Source organism: Atheta coriaria, unplaced genomic scaffold, assembly GCF_025399875.1.
Source record: "Atheta coriaria isolate IRGN ID8LTWV9N9 unplaced genomic scaffold, Caltech_Dcor_3.1 hic_scaffold_10_pilon, whole genome shotgun sequence".
Lineage (NCBI taxonomy): Eukaryota > Metazoa > Arthropoda > Insecta > Coleoptera > Staphylinidae > Dalotia > Dalotia coriaria.
The window spans coordinates 507,069-532,004 of NW_027045452.1; the positions used below are offsets into that span (position 1 = coordinate 507,069).

At 42.7% G+C, this 24,936-nt stretch overlaps 3 protein-coding genes across 23 annotated transcripts in view; 1 reads left to right on the forward strand and 2 right to left on the reverse strand.

Moving 5' to 3' along the window:
- The window catches only part of LOC135800649 (bone morphogenetic protein 1), a 29,503-nt gene extending 24,040 nt beyond the window's left edge, over positions 1-5,463 (reverse strand). For all 6 annotated transcript variants that reach the window (XM_065313924.1, XM_065313923.1, XM_065313922.1 and 3 more), the window contains exons 1-2: positions 5,201-5,463; positions 1,867-1,929 (exon numbers count right to left, since the gene is read on the reverse strand). The gene's annotated coding sequence lies outside the window, so the exon portion shown is untranslated. The remainder of the gene's footprint in view (positions 1-1,866; positions 1,930-5,200) is intronic.
- A 208-nt stretch (positions 5,464-5,671) lies between these two features.
- On the reverse strand, positions 5,672-24,812 carry LOC135800652 (synaptotagmin binding cytoplasmic RNA interacting protein). Of its 16 annotated transcripts, none has more exons than XM_065313937.1 (12): positions 24,653-24,812; positions 15,214-15,648; positions 14,897-15,138; positions 13,660-13,795; positions 12,493-12,848; positions 12,290-12,435; positions 12,097-12,212; positions 10,656-10,804; positions 9,212-9,277; positions 8,402-8,590; positions 8,291-8,344; positions 7,887-8,026 (listed from the first exon to the last, which is right to left on the reverse strand). In XM_065313937.1, the coding sequence occupies exons 1-11, from the start codon at positions 24,663-24,665 to the stop codon at positions 8,333-8,335; spliced, it is 1,860 nt and encodes a 619-aa protein (XP_065170009.1). In that variant the 5' UTR covers positions 24,666-24,812; the 3' UTR covers positions 7,887-8,026; positions 8,291-8,332. The 16 variants fall into 16 exon arrangements, with proteins under 16 accessions (XP_065170002.1, XP_065170003.1, XP_065170001.1 ...); XM_065313939.1 differs by having other exon boundaries at positions 8,428-8,590; positions 24,653-24,811; XM_065313940.1 differs by having other exon boundaries at positions 7,889-8,023; positions 8,428-8,590.
- On the forward strand, positions 21,287-24,601 carry LOC135800651 (uncharacterized). Its single transcript, XM_065313928.1, is given in 6 exon segments — positions 21,287-21,905; positions 21,908-22,485; positions 22,541-22,706; positions 22,771-23,599; positions 23,656-23,773; positions 23,829-24,601. Coding segments are annotated over 6 exon segments (2,403 nt in total). The 5' UTR covers positions 21,287-21,460; the 3' UTR covers positions 24,096-24,601.
- Positions 24,813-24,936: the final 124 nt, after the last annotated feature.

A 24,936-nucleotide genomic window follows, 5' to 3' on the forward strand; every position in this document is an offset into this window, starting at 1 on the left:
ACTTGTCGACCGAATGCAAACAATTGAAAACTAAGTTGATTATGCGTTGTATTTCGAGCAAAGGCAGGCGTTGCATTATCGAAATACAATTTGACAATGCGAGTATACTTGGCTCGTGTGTTTCTCCTCGTGCGGAATCGTAATTGTAATTCACGTTCGCACTTGATACTCGAAACTCAGCGCGATACAATTAACTCGCATTACCTAGCACACGCTCTATGCAACCTGACGAAATATGCACACATACATAACCACAATTTAACAGAATCTAACCGTAATTTAAAGTATTGTTGATTTTGAGGTTAATGATAAGGGTAACACTAACCACAAATGTAAAAGAAATAATTTACGTTCCCTTGACAGCCATGCCAAACTGATAACCTTTATCTGATGATGATGGTGGTCGTGCACATGGCATATCAGCGACAGACAAATCATTTCCTAATCGAAAACCGACTCAAAGTTTCGTATCCAAATCCCCTAATCAAACCCGCGCTGCTCGATTCGAAATTATCAATCAAGTTTTAATTTTCACCGAAGCCTAGATGGAGTCTGAGAGGAAAAAGCCTGTGACGCATTCCGTTGTTGGTCATGCACGTGGCGGGTGTGGAAAGTCATTAAAATTCATTCAATCAGAAATCAACAAAAAGGAACCAATCCGCACGGCAGACTGCGAGAAAGGAAGCGAGAAGAAGCCATTGTCGGCGTTGCCACAACACCGAACGTTCCCAATTGATGCATCTTTCCTGGAAGCCAGAGGAAACGAACGGAATACGTGATGAATCAAGCACAGCCTGTATATAAGTCAGGCATTGTGAATTTCCAAACGGAAAATGCAATATCGGCAACGAGATTATAAACGACAGCTACTACATGCAACGATTGGGGGGACGAGCGACAGACAGGAAAATGAAAAACACGACGAGTACAACTAGAGCACATGAACGGACAAGATACTCGCCAACGAGACCGTTCAAAGTTAATTTTCAGCATTAAGAAAACGGGTCGCGTCTGTATTTTAATTCAATCGGAAGCACGAAATCAATATTGTCATTTTTACTCGCTTCTTTTTCCTTTTGCGCTACATAACTGACATCTACATTAACTACAATTACCAAGTAGATGAAAATTTTACACGACGAAGTTGTCACCTCTTCAGTTGTGATTATGATGAAACGCGACGTGCTTTTTAAGAGCTCTAAATATAATCGTTAAACGTCGTCATCTCCGATGTGGGTGTGCAGGTGTATCCAATATTTTGGGACCGGAAAGTAGATTATTCCTTGATGAGCTGAGATCGTTGATGACTAATCGATTCACCCAAATATGTAAAAATCTGTTCCGAGATAACAACTATCATCACCGTGAAGTATTTCTTAGGATAGCAAGTTCGACGTACAAGTTTCGGGTGGGAAACGCTTTTGGTCCGTGATTGCATCGCATTAATAACGCACCTCGCCTGCGCGCTTCGGAGCGGCGCCGCCCCCTTGGTGGCGGATGCGATGCGGTAAACTCGTATTTCGTACGAGGTTTTGGCGCATAGCAACGTGCCGAATACACCTATTTAGGTTTCGACGTCGCGTAGCCGACGCTTTGTTGTTTTTTCTTTTTACTTATTTTATTTGCCGCGATTTGTAAGGTTAGCTTTAAGTTCTATTACTTTTAGAAATAAATTATGGCCAAGACGATGAAACTAGATATATTACATACAACATTTTGCTTTGTGCAGTGAATTCAATAATAAACTTTTTATTCTGCAAACTTTTGCAGATATTTATTGAAAAAAATGTTTTTTAGCATAAAACCAATACCAAGCTGCATTAATTATTATATAATTGTAACTTAAAGTTATTTATTAACACTTACCATATCGTCAGAGTCGGAAGCAAGGGCGGGAGGTGAATGATATGCCCGAACCTCCTATATCACCTGTAAAAGAAAGCAAATTTTGGATTTATAAAAATTCAGATTGGCTTTGTTTAGTGCTAGATTCTTCGGATTTAAAAGGCCGAAAAAAACACGAAACGAAAACATACATCGTCTCGCACTACAAAAGGCAAGAAAACCCGTTCCACCAAACAAGTTTTATTGAGTAGCGAGATTAGTTTGTCGGACATCGTAGTTTATCCGGAAAGGCTGCTCTCCGATGCCAAATGCCAATCGCATTTTTGCACACTCCTTTCGCACACTCCTCAAGAGACCCCCTACACATGCGTGCCCACGCTCGCACACGCACCAGCCATCCAGAGAAAGGACAGCGAATAGCTAGATGCCTTCGCACACGTTGAGCGGGCGGCGGCGACGGCAGGCGGCGGCCCCGCGTCGTCGTACGTCCCAAGGATAAGAGATGAAAGCGGAGACGCAGAGAAACGCAGAGCAACGATGTAAATCGATACGATATGTTTGTACGAGTGTGCCCGTCTGGTGCCTGCAGAGGAGGCTCCTCGTTCTCCTCTCCGGTCCGAGCGGCGCACATTTCGACGATTTCTCACGTTTTTAACCGGCGGCCAGTCGAGCGGACAAGCACGTGAAACAAACGAAAGTCGCCCCCGCGTTATTAATTAATGATCGCTTCACAAAACCCCAAAAACTTTAAGATAACGTAACTTTTTTGGGATGGTTTTGGTTTAGTTTTCGCTCGCCGGCACGCTTATTAAATCCGCATGCAATTAATCAAGCCCAGCATAGTTCTTCCACGAAAGCTGTAACTCTAATCAATGCAAATTAAGCGCGTGGCGCGGCGCACAGAAGGACAATTTATCCGATTAATTAATTACCAAGCTTCAGTGATTTTTAATTGGTTTTATTATCGATTTATGATGCTATTCGACTGCACACGCCCACGCAAAATACGAAAAAAGCAAACTCGTTTAATTCAAACTCGTGAGCGTGCATTTGCTTCAGAGACGGCAGAGACTTGCTTCTTAATGTGTCAATATTTGACCGGGAAACTTGCAATTTATCTCGTTAGCGAATGCGCGGTGTGTTCACAGGCAGGAACGTCGCCTAGCACCCTTAACAGCTCAAAGCGCACGCCGCCATTTATCCGCAATATTAAACAGTATTTAATAGACGAAGGAACACATTAAGTAACTTGATTTTTTTTTAGTTTTAGGTGGTTGTTAAAAGCTGAACGTGATTTTCACGACACAAATTTTCTTAACATGCATTTTGGGAATTCCTAAATGTTGAACGTGGGCATGTGGCATTCCTGATATCCTTGAACCTTTTTGCAGCGCAAAAGTAAATGTCAAAGTGCATATTGACCACGCCCACCTTTTACACACGTGTGCATACCTAACAAAAGTTAAAATTCAACTAGAATAAAATAATACACTAATAAATGAATAATAAATATTTCCGAAAACTGTTGTAATAAGAATAAAATACTATAATATCATTCGAAAGAACTAATTTTTGTTGCACATTTTTTTATTGATAGTTAAAAATTAAAATGTTAAATTTTATACGGTCGGCGCCTCCACCATAAAGTTTAGACCTAGAAGCTCTACAGAAAGCAGGGGAAGAAAGATGGCAACTAAGGAAAATACTGGTAAATACTTAATAAAGTGTCACGGGGGCGGCTAGTCGAACACGGGCAAACAGCTGTTCTTCGGCCCGAAGGGGGACGCGCACAATTCGGTGTGTATACGCGTCCGCGCGAAGAATGAAGGCACGGAACGGCCAACTTTGCCACCGCACGTACGTGTGCTGCAAGCGGTTGTGTGCTGTGCGGATCAATAGCCCACCGCACCCCCAAAAACAGCAAAGAATTTGTTATTCCCCGAGAGCAACAACGAGAAATCATAATTAACATCGGGTTAATTGCGCACCAACACAACTAACCAACAAACAAACAAACAAACATAAATCCGGATAACTTATAATCGGTATTATAAAGTGATATAAATAAATTGCAAAAAATTACTGGGATTTATAAGATAACACAAATATAATAATTATTTGTTGATAATATGATTTCTTTTAATTGTATTTACTAGTTTAGATTAATATAAGTGCTAATGTAATAGTTAAATTATTTTTTGAGGATTGAATTTATTATTAATTTAATAGTTTAAATAAATCAATAGATATTGGAACAAAGTGCGCGCCAAAGTGTAAGGTCTAGTACTAGAAAAAGGGCGTAACCATCCCTAACCTACAACCACTTTCAGCGCAGCAAACACCTATATATGTTGTAGGTGTAACGCTCTTGCCACCCCCCAAATGTCTAAATTACAAGTTACACCTCTCGCCACCACCACCACAACAACAACAACAACAATGCTTCTCACCTCTCTGTTACAGCGTTGTTTATGTAACACGTAGCAAAACAAGAAACGCGCGCCCGCTGTCAATCAGGAGTAAAATACGCGCCCGTCGGGATAAAATTGGCGGAAAAAGCGTAAAGCAGATCACAAATTGCAAAATAAATCATCCGTTTTGTGTCGCCGACAGTGTTCGCGACTCGTACCATTGTCCGCGACAAGTCACAAACAGACGGACAGTTTTTGCGCCTCGTAGAGCTGAATATTCACACAATGAATAATCCGTGTGCACACTGCAACATAATGAAATGTGGCGCGCGGAATTAGGCGGAAGATAGCTGCATAGATATATATGGGGCGGCAGGAGCAAAGATTAACACCACGCCCCTCATCCGAAAAAGGATTTACAGCCGCGCTCTTCGGGCGGTCGCGAGAGCACGAGCAAGAACCGTGTGGCACATGTAAACACGCGCTAATCAATACCCGTTGTTCGGCTCGATGCACGAAATTCGCATCGCAATCTTATTTTTCTTGCTAAAAATCGCTTTAGTTGTGATAAGACAATTGCTTCGAATGCGAATGTTTTCGAAGCGGTGTTGCTGTGCGCTAGCGGTGGATGGTGTGAGGTGTTACGTGAAATCACTGGTGGGGTGTGTACAATGCGGACACGCATTCAATAGATGATTTTAACTTTACCAGCAATGTTTATATAACATCAAGTGCGATTAGGGCGAATGCGTACAAGATGCGTATGCGTTTATCTGTGTGAGTCTCGTTGTATGGCACAGTGCAGATGTTTTGAAAATGATGTTTTGTGCGAATGCGACAAACGCCAGCGCACAAGCCTTGCGCGTTTTCCGAGAAACGAGAAACGCACCGGGCGCGCGGCGACGGGATGAACGGCGGAGGCGGTGAGCGGAGGAATGACTTACCCTTGAGCGCCGGGCGCCGCATCGGCAGCCATCTTATCCGTTGGCAATGGGCACAAGTGCGAAAATTCGAACGGCGTTTACTGTTGCAAACAGCGGCGAATCGGGCAGTCACTCCGCTCGTCGACGGCGACGGGGCACTCATTACAGCACGCGCGCAACGACTTGTCCTGTCAGGACACCCGACGGGCGACGGCCCGCCCCGCCCAGTCCCGTGACATCGCAAGACGGCCGCCAGCTCTTCTCCGACATGCAGCCGTCCCAACGCGCACCGACGGAATGGGAGCGGTCGCGCGCTCCGCGACCGGGGCGGCGGCGGCGCGCGCCTTCTCCCGCAGCCACCAGCGCCGGCAAGGTGGGGGCGGCGGCGACAGTCGGGCGCGCACCCTCTCGCGCGATTCGCCAACTAGGGATACTGCTGCGCCTGCAAAGAGACAAACTCGGGTGCATCGTCAATGACAAGTCGGCCGGATATCAAATGTAATACACATACAACTGTTTATTGAGACATATAAATCAGTCCTCTCATGAATGATTGATTATTATAACAAATCCAATCGAAGCTCCTTTATAGCTCCGCTATCAAAATAATATGTAATAATATGTATTGGCGGCTAATAGTTATTTGTGTGGTTGCTTTTGCTTGTTTGCTTGTCCTTCGCTAATAGTATCGTCAATAGAAAAATTTATAATTAACTACATCACACTAAAAGTAATTAAGACAAAATAAAAATAATCATTACAACAGTTGAATTCGTTAATCGACAAAAATTGTAATTCGTAATTAAAAACATGTTTGCTGTTCGTATTGAAGGGGAAGCGAAAGCAAAAATTAATTAAATATGAATAATTAAAAACATTACTGATAATTAGACAGAATAGTAGAAGTAGTAGTAGTACTAATAATAGATTATGTAAATTATTTAATTGCAAATGATGATGAAACTTTTAGCTGTAATTCTGTTGTTGCTTTTTGTGAACATGTCGTGTTTTTTTTTTGTTGCTGTGTCGGAGCTAGTCAGAGTTTTGTTTTCGTTTTCGTTCATCTTTTGTTGGTTTCTCTTAGAGTAGTTTTTATGTTATGGTGCGTTAGCATTTACACTCGTATCATATACGCCGTGTAAACTTTGACTCATGCCTTTCCTCTTCGAATCTTGTTTCGTAATACATTAATTAATGACGGAAACAGAAGTATGCCACTCCTTAAATTACCGCTAAAATACATCACAATGCAAAATGCATTTGCAGGAATAGAATATAATATTTATATTATACATATAATATTAATAAAAAAATCACTCGTAAAGTCGGTGAGCCGCTCTTGGGTATCGTTTCGATCGATATCATCGAAATATAAACAATTAGGACACACATCTTTTGTTCCGAGTGCACAGTTCCCCATTTCGTTCCCTCCTCTTGGTATAGTTCGTTTTATTTTTATTGTTGCCGAGCGGGCTACCTAATTAATACAGATATACAGGGCGGGTGTGTGTCACTAGGTCGGACTTTCGCATACTTTTATACAATTCTCACAAAATATTTTCATTATTACATAGTTTTTTAAGTCCGCACACGTGTGTGTGTAAAGAGAGCCCAGGCGCACTCCCGCTCGGTCAACACGCACCCCATCAGCTGTGCAACAGCATCATACGATCGGGTATGATTTGGCGTTTTATTTTTAGGCAGCTGGAGATATATTTTAGTAATTTTTTCCCTTTCTTCGCGTTTTCGTCGTCGTCGTCGTCATATAACAGCTTGTTTTACAAAAATGAACGTATAAAGTGAATGAACGCAAGTGTAATAATTAATAGAGCAAGAAAACTAATAAAGATTAAAACACAATTAAAACAACATCGAACCACATCGGGACTAATAACATTGTGCAGGCGCTGCGCCCCTGCGGTGTAGGTCTCCAGAACTAAGGGGCGCGCTTGATCGCAGTTTCTTTTGCAGAAATTTCCATCATTTTTATAACTTTTCTCTTTCTCTCCCTCTCTCGCCCATTTTCAGGCTCCACGCTCATTTAACAATTATAAGATTAATAAAAAACAATCAATAATATTCTAATAATATTCAAATAACTTATACAATTTTCTTGCATCTGCTACTGTTTTTTGTTCAGCCGAAACATCGTCTTGAATTTATAAAAATGCAGCGTCATTTTGAAATTGTAAAAATAGACGGCGAAAGTCTAATCTGATCCTGACATACAATTCATCAAGATAGAAATTTTGTAAATCCCAACGCTTAACATAACAATATAGTATACGAGCAAATGAAATGATTGAAAAAAATAATCAGTAACAATTACAAAACTGGTTTGCAGAATATGGGGACACCATCGCGTTTTCAATATTCAAATATGTTTGTATACTTCGAATGCGTTTCGTTTTCGACGTTTTGCTCTCCGAAAGTCGCTGGCCGACGCCTCATCCATAGAGATAATGCGCTTTTGTAAATCCAATTCCAAATAAATCACAAGAATCTTTTCGCGAACCAAAAGTCCGCACACTTTCGAGTGTGTACGCGAGCCGCCGACCATTTTTTATTTTTGAAACTTTGCCCCCGGGCGCAGGGCAAGTCTTCCTCTTCTTCTCCGAATTTTCAGTCCCTCCCCAAGTTGGGTGTACACAGTTTTTATAGCAAAATTTTTGACCACACAACTAAAAAATACTTAACTCCAAGTTGGAAATGAGTCCTGATACCACTGATCGCCGTTTGCTGCACCCAGCGGCTGTTGCGCCAAGGGCTGGCTACCCCAATTGCTCTGGTATCTGCGCTTTGACTCCCCCTGGTTCTGGTGACCCCCGTCGAATTTCCGCTTACCTGCTACAAGAAACCACGCACAAATCATTAAAGTATTATAATCGTAGAGTGGAAGGAAAAACTCAAGCAACACCCAGGATGGTGCTGATTATATAAACAGGCCAAAAAATAAAAAGAAAACCGAGCAACAGGTCACAGCGGTGTTGCAAATGAAATTTTCAATCGAGCTGTTTTGCCAGCTACCAGCAACTCCTGGGTTGCTTGAACAGACCTGCCGCGCGGCATATTTACATGCCGATTGGGATGGGTTATTAAGGATATACATACAGGCGGTAAGAGGAACTCCACAAAATCAAAATTAAGCTGTCGCTAACAAAACAGCTGAAATGAAAAATAGGGTTACGGATGGAGCGGGGTGCGTGCGCTCATAATGCGTACATTTAAGAATTCTGGTAAATATTTACCTGGTAAACTTCCCTTGGCGCGGGCCCCCCCACGAGCGGCTTGGCGCGTTGCTCCACGCGCCCCTGCTGCTGCGCCCCGGCCCCCCGCTCTGTTGGCCGCTGCCCCACGGGCTGGGGGGCCACCGGCCCGGCCACGTGCCACCACCCCACGCCCACGGCCAGCCTAAATAAAAGAAACAGAAGCAATATTAGGCACGCTCTGACATGTGAACATCTCTACAGCGCATACAAAATTAGAAAATAAAATCATAATTCGTTCCGGAAACCAAACCTGACTAACTGTGCTAGTTAAACGCGATATTTACAAAAAATCGACAGCGACATCCTGTACACAAAATAAATTCGATGGCACCGTTAGTCATTTAAGTTCTCCCATACAATAAACATCAACTACATCAAAATCTCTGCTCTACCCTTTCTACTTTTGTCCATTGTTGTTTTTTTGGAAAGGACGAAATAGAGATGACAGGATATTGATGGGAGTTGAAGGTATGAATGGCATTTGTTTAACACGTATCAAGCTAACTGGATTGGTTACATCAAAGCAGAATTTACACAGAAATGTCAAACGAAATAAATCTGCATCGCAACTCAAAATTAAATCCAAACTGAAATGATGTGATGTAAAACAAAGCAACGAAAACTATGAAATTCTGCCCGCGCCAATGCCATTCAAACACTTCAAGTTTGGTTTTGGAGCAAAATTTCTGGTCGAAAATAGATGTGTTTTGAGAGGCGGCGGCGTAACGCTTAAGGTAGGTTAGTAGAAAGGGCCGGAACAAACCTGTGTCCCACTGTTCACTTCGTAGTACACACTTGTAGAATTCAATGCATTCGTTTCATCCAGGTCCTAAGTGTTCAACATAAAATCATATCAGTAAATCGATTTGACCTGCAGCTCTTATGCAAACACTTGGCACTGGGCAAATGTACAATGCTTAAAATTTTATACTTAAAAACTAAAATTTGAAATTGAAGCCAAAAGATAAGCAACTTCCAAATCAGGAGTAAGTATGTTGAATTGAAAATAACACAGCAATTGTTTATCTTTTGTTTTCAACTTCACCTGTTATGTACAATTCCTCGTTATGGCAAATCTGCAAAACACTTCCAGTTTCAGCATTGCAGCAACCAAACAATAGCAGAACGAACATGTTTCTAGTTGCGGTAATGCATCGCTTTTGAAGTGCCAAGCAGTTCAGCACACTGAGAATGCCGAATTCATCGTGTCAGCTCTAGACAAAGGGTTATCCAAAGTAAATTACAGGCGCGGCTACGAACATTTTTGCCACTCTCAAAAAATGTGCAACTTGTTCACTACGGCCAATAAAGCAATAATAAAAGCACGTAACATAAAAGCAAAGCCACTAAAAAAGCACTAAAGCAAAAAAATTAAAGAAAGCGATAACAAACGGCGATAATCTTTAAAATGTGATGAACTGAATCTGAAGTTGTGACTGCGATAACAAAAAATAACGTCGCTGTTATGGTTTGATTCGTCACCCGGTACACCGATGGGGGAGCGATGTCTAAATAAAAACAAAGAGATAAATAAAAGAGAAACATAATGAGCAAATAAAATATGAACAAAAAATAAACACTGCAAAGCGAAAATGTTAGTCGTCGCTGCGGCGGCGTCTGTCTCCCCATCGCCCAACACGCACTATTTGGATAACCCTGCAACTAAGAGCACATCATATCTGAGCCAAGCGGCTCGTTTCGAGCGGCCCACATCGCCAATATATGCAAGCTAGCACGCATCGTGGCCGTTGGCGTCCTGACTCTTCCCGGCAAAAATGTTTTCGACATAATTTGGCAGACATCGCGCTGGGCCGGCGGACTCAGATATGATATTTGATTGTGGCAAGTGTCACAAGCATGTCTCAATATCTCAAATTTTAAACTCAGAGGGAAACAGTTAGTTAAATCATGCGAAGACCGCCCGAGTGTTATATGAGTAAAATTTTCAACATGACAAAACCAATGGAAGCGCGTAGAAAATAGCGACAAAGGGTGAAATAATATGCATTCAAGTGACGATTGCAAGACGTTAGTTCGATTAGTAAGAAAGTTGTTAGTGGCTGAGCTTGTCGACACATTGCCACAGTCAAACAATGACATCCGCACACAATTAGCGAATTTATGAATAAAATTTTCGATTTGGTTTCAAAATTTTGCCTTAAAAACGAGTCTTTGTTCTGCTTTTTGCAATAAATTAGGCCACCCACCGGTTGTGGCTGTCTGCCTCTCCCTCGAGCTTGCGGTGGTGCCGGCGGGTAATCGTAATAGTATTCCTCATACCGGTAAAAGTCATCATAATAGGGGTCACTGTAGCCGCCTCGATAATCCCCGTAACCGTAATAGTCGTAATCATAATCTATAAAACACACAATAATAGTCCCAATTTTAGCCAACTGATAAATCCAATTTGGACGTATGCCAACTTCTCATCTTCCAACAAAATCAATTACTTCTCATCTACTAGTATTATATAATCAAATAATTAATTAATAATTAAGGCATGCCGGGAAAAGAGTCAAGTAACGATTCTCGCCAGTCGTGTCCCATTTACACTCGCAATTGCCAGTGTAATCGTCCCTAATCGTAATCGCACCAGAACAGTCTACTACACAGTGTTCATTTACAAATTAATCTCAACAAAATTCCACCCATCACCGCAGCCCCCATATGTACGTTTAAGTACTTACCAGCTCCTGGAAGCGTCAAACATATCACACAAAATATCGTACAAATATAAATCTCGCATGCAAAGTTATAAGAGTGGTGAAAACGCTCTTGGAAATTGTTGGACGAGATAAATGTTTACAGCAGCGTGCAAAATGCGTACAAAAATATGCCCAAACCATGCGGCAGCAACCTCACGCGAGTGCGGGCGGCGATGCCGCATGCAGCTACGTTCATTCGAATAACATTCGTCCAGGATTCGCAACCAATGCTTATGTGTGTGTGTGTGTGTGTGCATCGCGTGTTTATAAATGTCAATGCACACAATTCAACCAAAGACTCTTGCAACTTTCGTCCCCGAACACCACTCTCTGTTAGTGACAAATAATGGTTATTCAAAAACAAGAAAGCCAAGAGCTCTTCACCTGAAATAAACTGACAATGAGACAATGAATTAAAGCAATCGTGAGCTCAGTCATCAACGCAACATACACTTGAAACACAAGTTGTTAATTGTGCAATTTTAGTTCAAACCAATCGGGAAAAAATAAATCTCCATCCACGTCGCACTATATAAAGATAATTCTGATTGTGTTCTCGTCCTAGATGCAACCGTCAAGGACTGCACACAGCCCATTCATACGTTATCAGATATTCAGTTTCTAAGTAAATTATTACTTCGTAACCATCACCAATCAAGTCGTTGCCCCCAGGATCAGATACTAGTGCCTGTGCGATATGTTAGCGGTTACATTTTGTCTACTTGCTGCTACAATCACGTGTGTGCAGCCATTGACGGCGGCGAGAACATCCTAGACACATACGCGCGCGACACAATCAAAATCGGCGAGATTCTGCGTGATAGAATTGTTACTTGACCAAACAAGCTCACAGACCAAGGTTCACGTTGCTTATTAATAAATGTGACAAATAGAATTAAGACTCCTCGCGGAAATGATAAATGAAGAGAGAATGCGCGCTTACCGTAGTCGCCACGACCCATCGGAGCGCGCATTGAGGTTCCCGTCCGAGGCCCACCTCCGCCGCCACCGCCGCCCTGTCCTGGCGGTCCGCGCATTGGCATACTACTTGGCACCATTCTAGAGATACATAAATATGATTAGTAATAAATTTTTAAAGAAAAACTCAATGTGGAGTTTGTTAATTTAACACTTACCCTCCTCGAACTTGCATCATTTGCATCATTCGCCTCTCCCTTGCACGTAGAATCTCTTCTTTCTTCTTTTTGTCGGACGGAGGTTTGGCTAAGGAGACTTCTATATTCGATCCACCCATTTCTTTGCCATCTAATTCTTCCATTGCCTATAATAATATTACAGTCATTTAGCTGTGCGTAATTTAAAAAAGTTCAAAACTCACTTTAACTGCATTGTCCCGGTCTTCAAAGTGTATAAAAGCATAATCTTTAATTTTCTTGACTCGCTCCACCTTGCCGAACGCCTCGAATGACTCCTTAAGCTTCTCTTCGGAAATATCTTGGGTGAGATTGCGCACATACAGCACCTTCACCTTCGACATCGTCTGTTCGTCAGGCTCCTCCTGCGGATCGGCCCAGTCAACAATGATGTCGCAGCCCCACACCTTGATGCGCCCAGTGCCAAGACGGCGCTTCGCCAAAGACGCCGCCTTGTGCGACTCGTACTCCAGAAAGCAGAAGCCGCGATTCTTCTTCTTGTCGTCCGGCGAGCTGTAGATGATGACTTCCATGAGGCCAGCTAAACGCGCGAAGAGAATTCAAATTAATCAAAACCGTGCCTCGGAAGCACACAATACAAGAAGAGCGCGGTGATATTTTGTCGGTCGGTTGCTGGAGAGAAGGCACCAAAGTCCACTGCACACTCGTGTGTTGAAAGTAGTGGGTGAATGATTGAAAATTTGGAATGCATGACAGCAGGTCCACGAGAGAAATGTTCGAATGTCACAAGAAACAAAAGAAATACACAAATGAATGAATGCATATATATGTGTGTGTGTGTGCGTGAAAATGAGTGATGTGTCGTGTAACAAGTGAAGTGGTGATTATTAAAAAGAAAAAAAAAACGATGAAGAAAAAAGCGCTACTCGCATTGGACCTTGCTACCCTTCCCATGCTCGTAGCGGCCCTGCCCTACCCATTGCTCAGGCGCTGACAAATATATTCCAGGGACTCAAATTTCAGTTTTGAAATTGGGGGTTTGGTACTCAACTTACGTGCATGTTTGGAAAACTCTTCGAAGAGATCGTCTCTATCCCGGTTCTTTGGAATATAGCCGACAAATAATCGGTGATTGTTATAAGATATGGTAACGCCAATCTTTTTGCCTTTCCGTATCTCATAATCATTGAGCTGCAAGAACAGTGGAAGGGTAGCCAATTTTCTTGCCTTTCGAAAGGGTGATTTGGATTAAGTATTGGCGGGCAAGGGGCGAGGACAGGGCGCAGGATTCGTGAGTGAGCACGCGCGATAGGACTGAGCCTGGCAGCCGGCCGCCACTCTATCTACTGATGCCTGATTTCTTGTTTGTTTTTGTATTTTTGCCACTTTACCTGTTAATTTACCAAACTCGTCCAGTATCTCCTCTTTGCCTTTAGACTTTGGTATGTTGCCCACGAATAGCCGAAGGTTCGGAACGCTAACGTTAATTTTCAGTGTCTTGCCGGGTTTGATTTCGTGATTATCGAGCTGTGGGTCAAGAAAAAGAAAGATTGCCACAATTTTGCCAAAACAACTTGTTTCGTGTAACAACATAAAGTCAAAGTAACGCTAAATTCCAAATGCGTGACACTTGTGTAAGTACGATGAAAACAATTTTGGAAGTGAACGCTTCCCGATCGATTAGAAAATAGTAATTTTGCTGCCAACAATAGTCTACGTGTGAATTCGCATGCTCGCTAAGTAATCTGCCCAGCACGTGGGCCAGCTCTCATCATCCGGAACACACAACACACCCCAACCACCTGCGCTACGTCAAATAGTACACCAAAATAAAAACAATCAAAACTCGAATTTCGAAAATCAAAACAACACGCAACTTGCGCCGCCCATGTAGCTAATTTTGCCCCATTTGCTCGATGCTTGCAAAGGTGCAAAGAGGAGACCTGCAAAACAAAATTTTCAAACCACCACAGCCAAACGAAAACACCATCAGTAGGTGCGTCCACGTTAGAGCCAATTGCGACACACACAGAGTGCGTCAAATCATGCGCCGCACGGCTCGCGTGCGAAACAATTTCGTATCTCAGAACCAATGGGGCTCTCTCTCGTCAGGGACATGCTAAAGGGAAAAGATAATGCTCCGTGGTCAGAGCCGCTGCAACAAAAGGCAACTCTCAATTTGCCGGCTGTGACTTACAGTAGGCACACATCACTATAATAGAGAATGCCAATTAGAGTGCAACGGTTCGGAGGTGGTGAGAATCTGTTACCAAGCGACACTGGTCGAACACAACAACAACACGTGTAAATCAAAGTCTCACCATTCCGCCCGAACGTTCCGCGAGCGCTCGTCAATGCTGCCGCTCGCGCCAACGTTCGATATTAAATTTTCAGTTCACATATGAATGATTAAATGTCTAGCTACCAGTGGGAACCTTGCAAAACGTATCAACTCTTTCTAAACACCCCACGTTCAAGTTACCATTCCACTCACACCCCAACTTTATTTCCAAGAGATCTACACAATACCATCAATTCATCCATCGCCACTCGCGCCATACGCTCGTTCGCTCGCAAATATACTAAGCAAACACAACAGCAGCTTATGGGTTCCCACCACCTAGTTACCTTTTGCACGGCAATCTGTGCCGCGTCGCGGGTGGTAAATGTGACGAAAGCATAGCCGCGATTTGTGCCAGTCATCGGATCCATCATCAAGCGCAGATCCCAAATGGTGCCGCACTCCTCGAAGAGTGGAATCAACTCATCCTCGTACATATCCTTCGGGATCTTGCCGCAAAACACCTCACAACCTGCGCCTGGTGTGTTGCCATCCCAACCTGGCGGTGGACCTCCATACTTTCGTTGGCCTAGGTAAGTTACATCAACATAGTGTGAATATATATATATCACAATCGATGTTGATTCTATACAATAATATATACCTGTCGTTACATCTAGGGTGTATCCAGTTCTGTCGAGTATTAATTTAATTTTTTCTTCGTCCGGGCCCTTGACAGGCGCGGGAGCGGGCGTAGCGCTGCCCTGGCTAGATCCGGCGCGGCTCTTTTGCCGATAGGTCTTCATCACGCCGCATAGGTAGGCGGATTTGTTGGACACATGCTCGAGATTCGAGTCGAGGAACTGGCCGAGCACGTTGAGCGCGCCGTCGACGGGGAACTCCTTCAACGCATCGAGCGCGCGCTCGTCCAGATCGACATGCGCCAGTTTGCCAGTCTTATAGATCTCGTCCAGCTTCGCCGCCACCTTCTCGTCGAGGCCATATTCCAAAAGTTTTTGATAATCTTCGGTGCGTTCTGCTTCCAAATCGATCTTCATTGATTCTTCCAGTAATAGCTCACCATTACCTTCTGCCATAGCTGCAAACCGCAACGGAACGTTAAAATTGCGCGAATTATATCGTAAACAAACAAAAACACAATTCGGTTTAGGTTTAGACAAACACACAACAAACATGTTGACACGCGCGTGTGTGTATGTACAGATATAGCCGCGCAAAGTTCAAGTGTGAGTTCAAACAAACCGTCTGTTGTGATTGTTGTCAGCCGGGCCAGACCGCCAAATACGAAAACAAAAACAAACAGGTTCCCGCCCGAAATATTTTCTTCGATTTTTTGCACGTGCGACGGTCAGACTTGCGTGTGATTTACAATAAGTGGCGTGTCGCGGCCATCATCCCACCTCGGTTGCATTCGTCGCGAAAAACACAGCCGATGCAGCAGCACAAAGAACAACACACCGACCGAACCTCAAAAGCGGCAGACAGCTCAGCCGAGCAGACAGCGCGCAATATCCAAAAGCGAACGTCGACAATCGTGCACACGGCGACCGGGCGAAGTTGGCATCGGGTTGGTAACACGATACACCGGCGGGCGTGTGAACTGCCGATGCAATTTCGCACACAGTGTGCAGGTCAAATGCAGTGCGCGCACTCACACACGCGCACTTTTGCATCGGCGAGTGAATTGCAGCGAAACGCCGGCAAACTAAACACATTTTGCGCGAAGCCACGCACACGACACGTACGCGCGCACATCGAATGCACGATGACATCACGCAAATTTCGGCCGTTTTTGCCGTACGTACCTGGATCAGAAGCCCCGGCGAGATGTATAATTCAGCATTAAAAATGGCGGCCAGCGCTGAACTGCCGTCGCTAACGTCAACGTGACCGCTAGGAGGCACCGGGGTTCACGCAGCGACGCGCAAGGGCACAGCATGCACATGCGAGTCAGAGCGAGAGCACACGACCGGCGCGTCGACCGGTTCGTGTTTCGCGAAACGCAAACTTGCATTCGATTTTAATTAGCCTATAGATAATGTAATGCGATCCGCTCCCGGTGCACAGCCAAAGACAATACTGCGTCGGTGATAAATAAGCCATAACTCTACTACTAGCGTCGCGGGACACTCCGGCACGGCCGGCGCGTCGAGCACACAATGCAAGTCTGACCTCTCGCCGCTAGCGCGGCAAATTCAAAATCGAGACAATGCAGGTGGGTCCAGTCTATCGTCGTGTCTGCCGGCGCGAATCGATCAGAATGCATTACATGCAACAATCTACGTACTTAGAGCTAGAATCTTGTGTGAGTGTGAGTACGTACCAAATCAGTAATAATCTCCTTTAGAAACACTTAATGCACTTTAACAAACACAACAAACATTTTCGTTTCGTTAAAATATAAAATATACTTTTCTATCATCAACAAACGATCAATAATTGCAATATGATATAACTAATAAACTTAAAAACACAAACTTAATTGATTTAAATATGCGCGATCTTTCAGTGTCGGTTCAAATTGTATTGTTGTAATTTAAATCCTTAGGTTGTTGCTGCGTCGATGTACATTTGTTGGTAGTAATATTCAGTTGCGAGATGTTGTCCGTCCAATTTTTGTATTTGTGTATGTTGTATATGTGAGTAGTGTTGCACTATATATTTTTTAAACAATTTCACTGTTCACTGTTCTTCTTTTCGACGATTTGTGTGCGTGCTTGGCGAGTTACATGAAGTGTCCAGGTGCCGGGCGCGCAATCAGCGTGTTTGAATCGGATCGAATTGATGTTGAAGTAGTCATGTGAGCGAAAATTTAGAGTTACGTTTTTGGTGTAGTACCGACTCCCGCGGCTGCAATGCAATGTGCACTCTGCAGCAATCGGTAGTTTTGCAAGCCCCGTCTGGCCGGCGCGTCGCGCGCTTGCATTCAGGTTCGCGGCTCGCACGGCGTGGCCACGCATGCGCACCATCAGCGCGCTCCCTCAGTCCTACACCAGGCGCCCATCTTTCATTGCACTCGTCGCGCGCGCCAGGACTAGGGCCCACACCGAGCGGTGCGCGAAACCAGTCTGCAGACACTTTTTATAACCGACGCGCGGCGTATGCCTTTTTCGTTTTTTAATTCAACATACTTGGTACGCCAAGGCATTTAAACGCGAGGGAAAGACGCGGCCGAAGAATGGCAGGATCATTAAGCTTCGCGAGCGTCTGCTTCGTTTCCTCTACCTCAGTGCAACAAGAGTCCTTTCCGCGATTTCTTCAAGACATAACCGCATTGTTCCACTATCACAATTACTTCATTTCCGTACTTGCAGACATCATTATGCGTGCAATTGTTTTGATAAAAAATAAAATAAAACACGTATTACAAAAAATATTAATTTTAGTTTGGAATTTCGTCAGAAATGAAAAAAAAAAAACTAAAACTGACCAAACAACAAACAATTCCTCAAGGTTGCATTGTGCCCGTGGGGTTAAAGCGCAAATAATGATGCAGATGCCAAAAATAAAGCGGCAACAAGTTTAAACTAGTAGCAGGATGATGTTGGGTAAAACTAGCCAGGCTCCAACATGAAAAATTTTGCAAATTTTATTGCATACGAATTCGCGCTCTCCTTCGGTCAGTCCGTTCCCGCCGAAAGATCGCGCAAACAGGTTCCCGCCGTGAATTGAATCCGAATCCCTTCGCTTGCGCGCAGAGCCGAGAGATGCAAAGATGATGCCGTGTGTGCACAATACACGCGGGCATCCAAAAAGGGGCGGAGGCGGCTATGAAAGAGCCTCAAATTGAAAAAGCAAAAGCGAAGAGGAATAAAAGAACAATCCGGCACCGCCGGGGACCGGTTTCGCGGCGTTCGCGAGGCTCTCCTCTCGCCAAACGAACAGTCACACGATATGTGAGGCGCGCACAGACACCGCGAGGAGGAGGGCAAAACGAAAAAACCACACACACACACAGACTCACCAAGGAGAATGTCAAGATGAAGCATCCAGGCGGCACCGCGTCTTCTTTCAACATATATTTATCTCTACGATTAATCTGTTGCTGGACATTTTAATTCAAATAGAAAAGGACTGATGTAAGTTGGGATGGAGAAAAATATTTAGACTATTATGCTATTCTTCACCTAAATTTTATTACTATGAGTGGTAAAAGATAAAATTTGGTGATTTTTTAAATGATGAATTTTCACACGCTTGTTTTTCTAGAAAAGTGCGCTGCTCTTGGGCGCACTAGAGAGCTGGGTCAACATCTGCTTTTCGCGCATTGGCGTGTGCAAAAATCTCCCCAACAAGAAACAAGATCCCCTTGCACACACAACTCGTTCGCGGCGCGCCGATTTCGCCAAGCAAGGCAGCGCAGCGCGCACTTGCGCGCCGCAAGAACAAAGAAGCGCAAAACTCGCTTCAATTTTTCCTCCTCGCCGCGCGCTCCCTAAATGTACTCACCATACACACATCTACATACGTGTGCAAGAGGAATAACGGCCGCTTTTTAATGCCAACAGGGCGCTGCTAGATCTTATTCTTCTCGCCAAAAACCAGTCGGCGAAGAAAATGATGCGCGCACGACAGACAATAGCCGCCAATACACGCGTGCATTTGCGCCGTTTGTGAAAACACACAGCGTTGACAAAATTAAAACCGCACCAAGTTAAAAATAAAAATAATGGCGCATTGTATAATTACACTGTGCATCGCAATTGCGTTCGCCGTGGTTGCACACACAGGGCCGGCCGCCGCGCCGTTCCGTTCATTGCCCCGCAATACATATATTTGCGCTCTTTCAAACCGACGACGGGCGCACACATGCAACGCACATGTGCAGCCAGCGCAAGTGCGTACCTACATGCGACAATGCACAAATGCACACACATTGCGCTTGCCGCACACGCACCTTCATGTGCGTGTGTGCACATTGCACATGCATTTTGCGCGCGCCGTGTGTTCAACGACACAACGCGTTGTCCAACCGTCAAAATGCATTTTTGCATTTTGCACATTTCCTTTCATCTGCTGTAATTTACATACACACACACACACATTTTATTCTTCAAGAGCAGTGAATGCAAAAAATAAAAAACTAGGCGATCATAAAAGTTTCTACAACGCGTCACTTGCGAAATAAGCAAAGTTAAAGGTCAAACTAGTTTTGAGTTTTGCTGTCATTGTCAAAGAAGCAATTCATTGCGCACCAGCCGCGACTGCGGTATTCACGTACAGTACGTGTCTATTTTTAACGGCATTTTTGTCCACGGTCATGGTCATGATAATGTACATACATATTTCAAAAACCAGCGCAGCGTGCAAACTATTTATACTAAAATGAATCCTATGTTATTCATCTAGTAATTTTGATACAGTTGGTGATTTTGCACTAAACACAAAATAAACTCTAGTCCAGTTTGCAGAATTTGAAATTGAAAAACCTAGTCTGCGACCCTTCTGCATCCCCGTTCTCACTGCATTTGCACGTTGCGCAAATAACTTGCAAAAGAACCTACACGCACCATTTGGGGTGTGCACCGCACGCATTGGCAAAAATACGCGCACCGCACCAACTGTTGAGCGTGCAAGCAGCAGCAGCAGCAGCAGCAACACAGGCTGGTCATCGCGCTCGCTCCCGGCGTCATTTGTCAGGGAGTAATTTACCCTTCTAGCCGATGCGAAGACACATGCCCTTTGTTCGATCGTAGGTTTTCATGCAAATTTACACGTTCACATTCCGACTCAATAGAAACGAGTATTGTAATGGTCATGTAAATGCACGTCGTCAACCGTTCGCTTACGTTTTTCGTTACTTTTTCTTCTCGCACAACACGCACACACACATTTGCATGTTTACGTTTATTTATCATCAAGTTCACCGAGAGCAAATTTAAATGATGTAGCAATGGGCACATTTGTGATTAAATAGTATAACACATGTCCATTTTCATCTGAAGTAGGTATTATATTACTCATATTAATCTATGAACAAAGCATTCATTCTTGAGCTTCAGTCTAGACGTTTTAATGTGTTTTCTGTACATAAAAGCTCCTTTATGATTTCGCATCCTAATTCTTGGCAGGTAACCGCACTGATTACAGTCATTCAAGAGTTGTTACCTTACTAGTAGTAATAAACTGAATTTATTTTCTAAAATCTTGCTTTATCCACTGCAGCAGTAGTAAGTAAACAAAATAGTCATAATTATGACTCATATTCCTTAAATAATTTAAATTACACAGTTTTGTTTGAGTATGCAGCATCGTTTGGCATTAAATAAAAGTTATTTTATAAAATTGAACATCACTTCAAATTTCAGGAATTCAGCAATAAAAAACTCAAAAAATTTAGGATGACGAACAGACGTAAACAGAGAAAATATACGCCTTGACTTATGCAACCAAACAAACATTAAAAACCAGGTCGGGATCTAATTTCACCATTAGAAAAAATGTTATAAAATGAGGACACAATTTAAATGTTAATTAAAATTATCTTAAGCCAAACTAATAGAATCAAAGTTATTGGTAACTAATGTTTCGTACTTTTGTTCTAGTCTAATACAACTCTGTTAGATACAATCTACCACTTGTTGGAAAGCGTCCCACACAAGCACAACACAGGTGGGGTCCCACCGAAACCGACGCATTCTTAATAATTGTTGGTTTGGCGTCCTTCCGTCGCGTCTATTAAGTAGAAATAGTGGTGGTAGATGAGTAACGTGAGTAACTTCAGTAAATAAAGTGGGCTGGGCACCACAACGTAACCTAAACAACTTGTTTTCCTCGACTATTTAAACTTACACAATTGTTTTCCACCAGTGCGTTGTGCGAAAATCGATCAAACTATGCTGTAACACGCTACATACACAAACAAGCGTGAAGAAACAAAAGAAGTCATCATGTGGCAACGAGTCATCCTCGCCTGGCTGATTGCCCTCGCATTGGGCGTGTACGCGCAATACGAATGGCAAGCACGAGACGCCTTCGATGAGGTGCGCATGAAGATGGACAAGGTGACCAAAGACAACTGCCCCATTCAACATGTTGGTGATCTGTACTTGCCTGAAGATTCAGTCTCACATTTGCCAGAAATCAAAGAAATCAACATCAATCCAGTGTTCCCGAATCGCACCCAACTGTTGCAACTACACAACATGGCTCTGAGTAGATCCTTTTTCTGGAGTTACATTCTGCAGAGCAGATTTATCCGACCAGCAATCAACGACACATATGATCCTGGCATGATGTACTACTTCCTTTCAACTCTTGCTGATGTTTCAGCCAATCCACACATCAATGCTTCTGCAATTTATTTCTCACCAAACACATCTTATTCACCATCTTATCTGGGCTTTTCAATAAGACTTTTCCGCGATTTGCACCCCGTACATTCCGTACAGACGATTTCAACGATCCGATTCATTTAGAAAGAATCTCAACATTAAATACCTTTACTTTGTTTGACTTGGGTGCTGTTACTCCCAACACAAGCAACGATTACACCTCAGATTACTATCGAATTAATGAATGGTACAAATTATGGAATCTGCCAGACATTGTTGGTAGACATGACACCAAAACAACTTATCAAGTTGAGATTAGATACGCGAATAATACGAACGAAACATTTACATTCCACGGACCGCCAGGGGCGGACGAAGACCAAGGACCGGTGAAATGGACGCGACCATATTTTGATTGCGGAAGGTCGAATAGATGGCTTGTGGCTGCTGTTGTACCCATTGCGGATATTTATCCTAGACATACAGGTTTCAGACACGTTGAGTTTCCAAAATACACTGCCGTCTCAGTTATTGAAATGGACTTTGACAGGGTGGATATTAATCAGTGTCCAATGGGGATGGGTAATAATGGACCAAACAGATATGCAGATACTGCAAGATGTAAAAAGGAAACCACAGAGGTAATAAATATCACTTTTTCAACTTCAGTATTCTAATAACTTCCAATTTATTTAGTGTGAACCTATACATGGATGGGGTTTCCGACGAGGCGGATATCAATGTCGATGTAAACCTGGTTGGCGACTTCCATTCTTTACACGGCGACCTTTCTTAGGTGAATTGGTCGAGAGAGCCACAGCCGAACAATATTACAATGGATTTGACTGCTTAAAAATTGGCTGTAAGCATTTAATTTGCTTTTATTTTGTTAAATACTAGTAAAATTTATTTTATGTCTAATTTAGGGGTTCAAAAGATGCCTGTGCAGTGGGAAAAAGCCGAACCTCTTGTCAGAGAACACTACCTCGACCAATACTCAGAATACAAAAACTATACCAGTGGCCCAGCCTCACTTAATCAAAAGCGACTTAATATTCACAAAGCACTAGATTTCATTCTCGGTGTCAATAAAGATAACTGCCGTAAATATAAACCAGAACATTTGATACTCCAAGGCGACATTAACTTTGGTGCTAAAGAATATTTTGATAACGAAGCCAAGATGGCTGTACGTCTTGCTAACTTCATCAGCGCTTTCTTACAAGTTTCTGATCCGAAAGAAGTTTACTCTGGTAAGCGTGTGGCAGATAAACCACTCACCGAAGACCAAATGATGGGCGAAACATTGGCCATTGTATTGGGCAATAGCCGAGTCTGGAGTGCGGGCACATATTGGGAGAGAAACAAGTTTACGAACAGAACACATTTTGCGCCATACGCGTATAAAACTGAATTAAATACTAGGCGTTTTAAATTGGAAGATTTAGCTAGGTTAACCAAACCTGAAGAAGTTTACACCAACAAAGACTGGTTCCAGTTCTTAAAGCAACGCTGGAGTACTAATTTTGATAGCCTGGAGAAGTACTATCTGAAGCTAAAGATTAGATTCAACGAAACAGGTGAAACGTTTAGGAAATTCGAAAGGTACCCTACTTTCTACCGAGCAGCAAAATTAGATCACGGTCATTGGACCGCACCGTACTTCGATTGTTATGGAAAGGTACCCATGTGGAAGGTTAAGTATGCAGTGCCTTTCTTTGGATGGGATAGTTTGAAAGCAAAATTAGAATTCAAGTAAGATTTATTCTTGATTTTATCGAATAAAATGACTAAAAGTCTATTATTTTTAGGGGAGTCGTAGCTGTCACAATGGATCTGTTAAAACTGGACATTAATCAATGTCCCGATAAATATTACGTCCCTAATGCATTCAAGGGTACCCATAAATGCGATGAAAAAACGTCCTATGTAAGATAATATATTTTTCTAACCAAAATTTTTTTTTAATTTTAAATTTTTGCAGTGTGTGCCTATCCTAGGCCGTGGATTTGAAACAGGCGGTTACAAATGCGAATGTAAACAAGGATACGAATATCCTTTCGAAGATTTAATCACTTATTATGATGGACAGCTAGTCGAAGCTGAATTTAGTAATTTGGTGGACAATAACGTCACCAGATTCAACATGTTCAAATGCCGTATTGCCGGCGCATCGAGTATAGAATTGAGTGCCTTGACGATGATCACGATGTTGATTGCCTTGTTTTTAGGATACCGTAGAGCTAATTAACATAATATTTTAATGCACATACAAATCATTCGGCAGAGTATTGTTCTTTTATGCATATACAAATTTCACGTAATCCGTCCAGGAGTTTTTTTTATGTTGTATAAAACAGAGTGCCTGAAACGATGTAATGTACATAACGATTTTGATGTCTTTCACCATTTTTGGAGAAGATATTCTTAATTGTACTCAATCGAAGATTAGCAATAATGAAACGCACAGCATGTACGTTAATATAGCATTATTTTTATATTATTAGCATGTATAATCGATGGAAACTCGGAGCAAATCGTGTGCAATTTAGATTTTCTATTCATTCTAACGCATTCGACTAGAATCTCACAACGATCAAGCTGTTTTTAGCGGTGAATTGCGGTTGAAACTGTTAAAGCGACCATGTTACATTTATATATCTCCGTCCAAGTTGTTTTTATTTGTAAAATTTAAGCAATTTTAAACATACTATTATGTACTTTTTGTATTTTGACATTAAATCAAATTTTACCTTATGCGATGTGAGTGTTTTTTGCGAGATTGTTAAAGAAAATAATGGTACTTACAGTAAACGACCATATCTCGAAATAGAGGATGTTCGAAATCAGAATTACACTTTTGGAATTTTCGTTGCTTTCACAACACCGCTGCGAAACAATGTAAGCGAATTTGACGCTTGAATTTTTTTTGTTTTCGCTGACAAAACAATCGCGCGAGTGCACATCACACTAGATGTTGCTTGCAAAGTTGCTAGTGCAACAAACATTTAATTATTTTGATTATCAAATTGAATCAATCAAAATGGCCACTGCAAAACAAAAGCAAGAAACTTTTTTGAGACAAAAGTGTT

Coding starts and splice junctions, on each gene's coding strand:
- LOC135800652 (XM_065313930.1), bottom strand. Junction 15,139..15,213: donor CACCCTAGATGTAACGACAG/GTATATATTATT, acceptor TAACTTACCTAG/GCCAACGAAAGTATGGAGGT. Junction 13,460..14,896: donor CACAGATTGCCGTGCAAAAG/GTAACTAGGTGG, acceptor CTGTTCTTGCAG/CTCAATGATTATGAGATACG.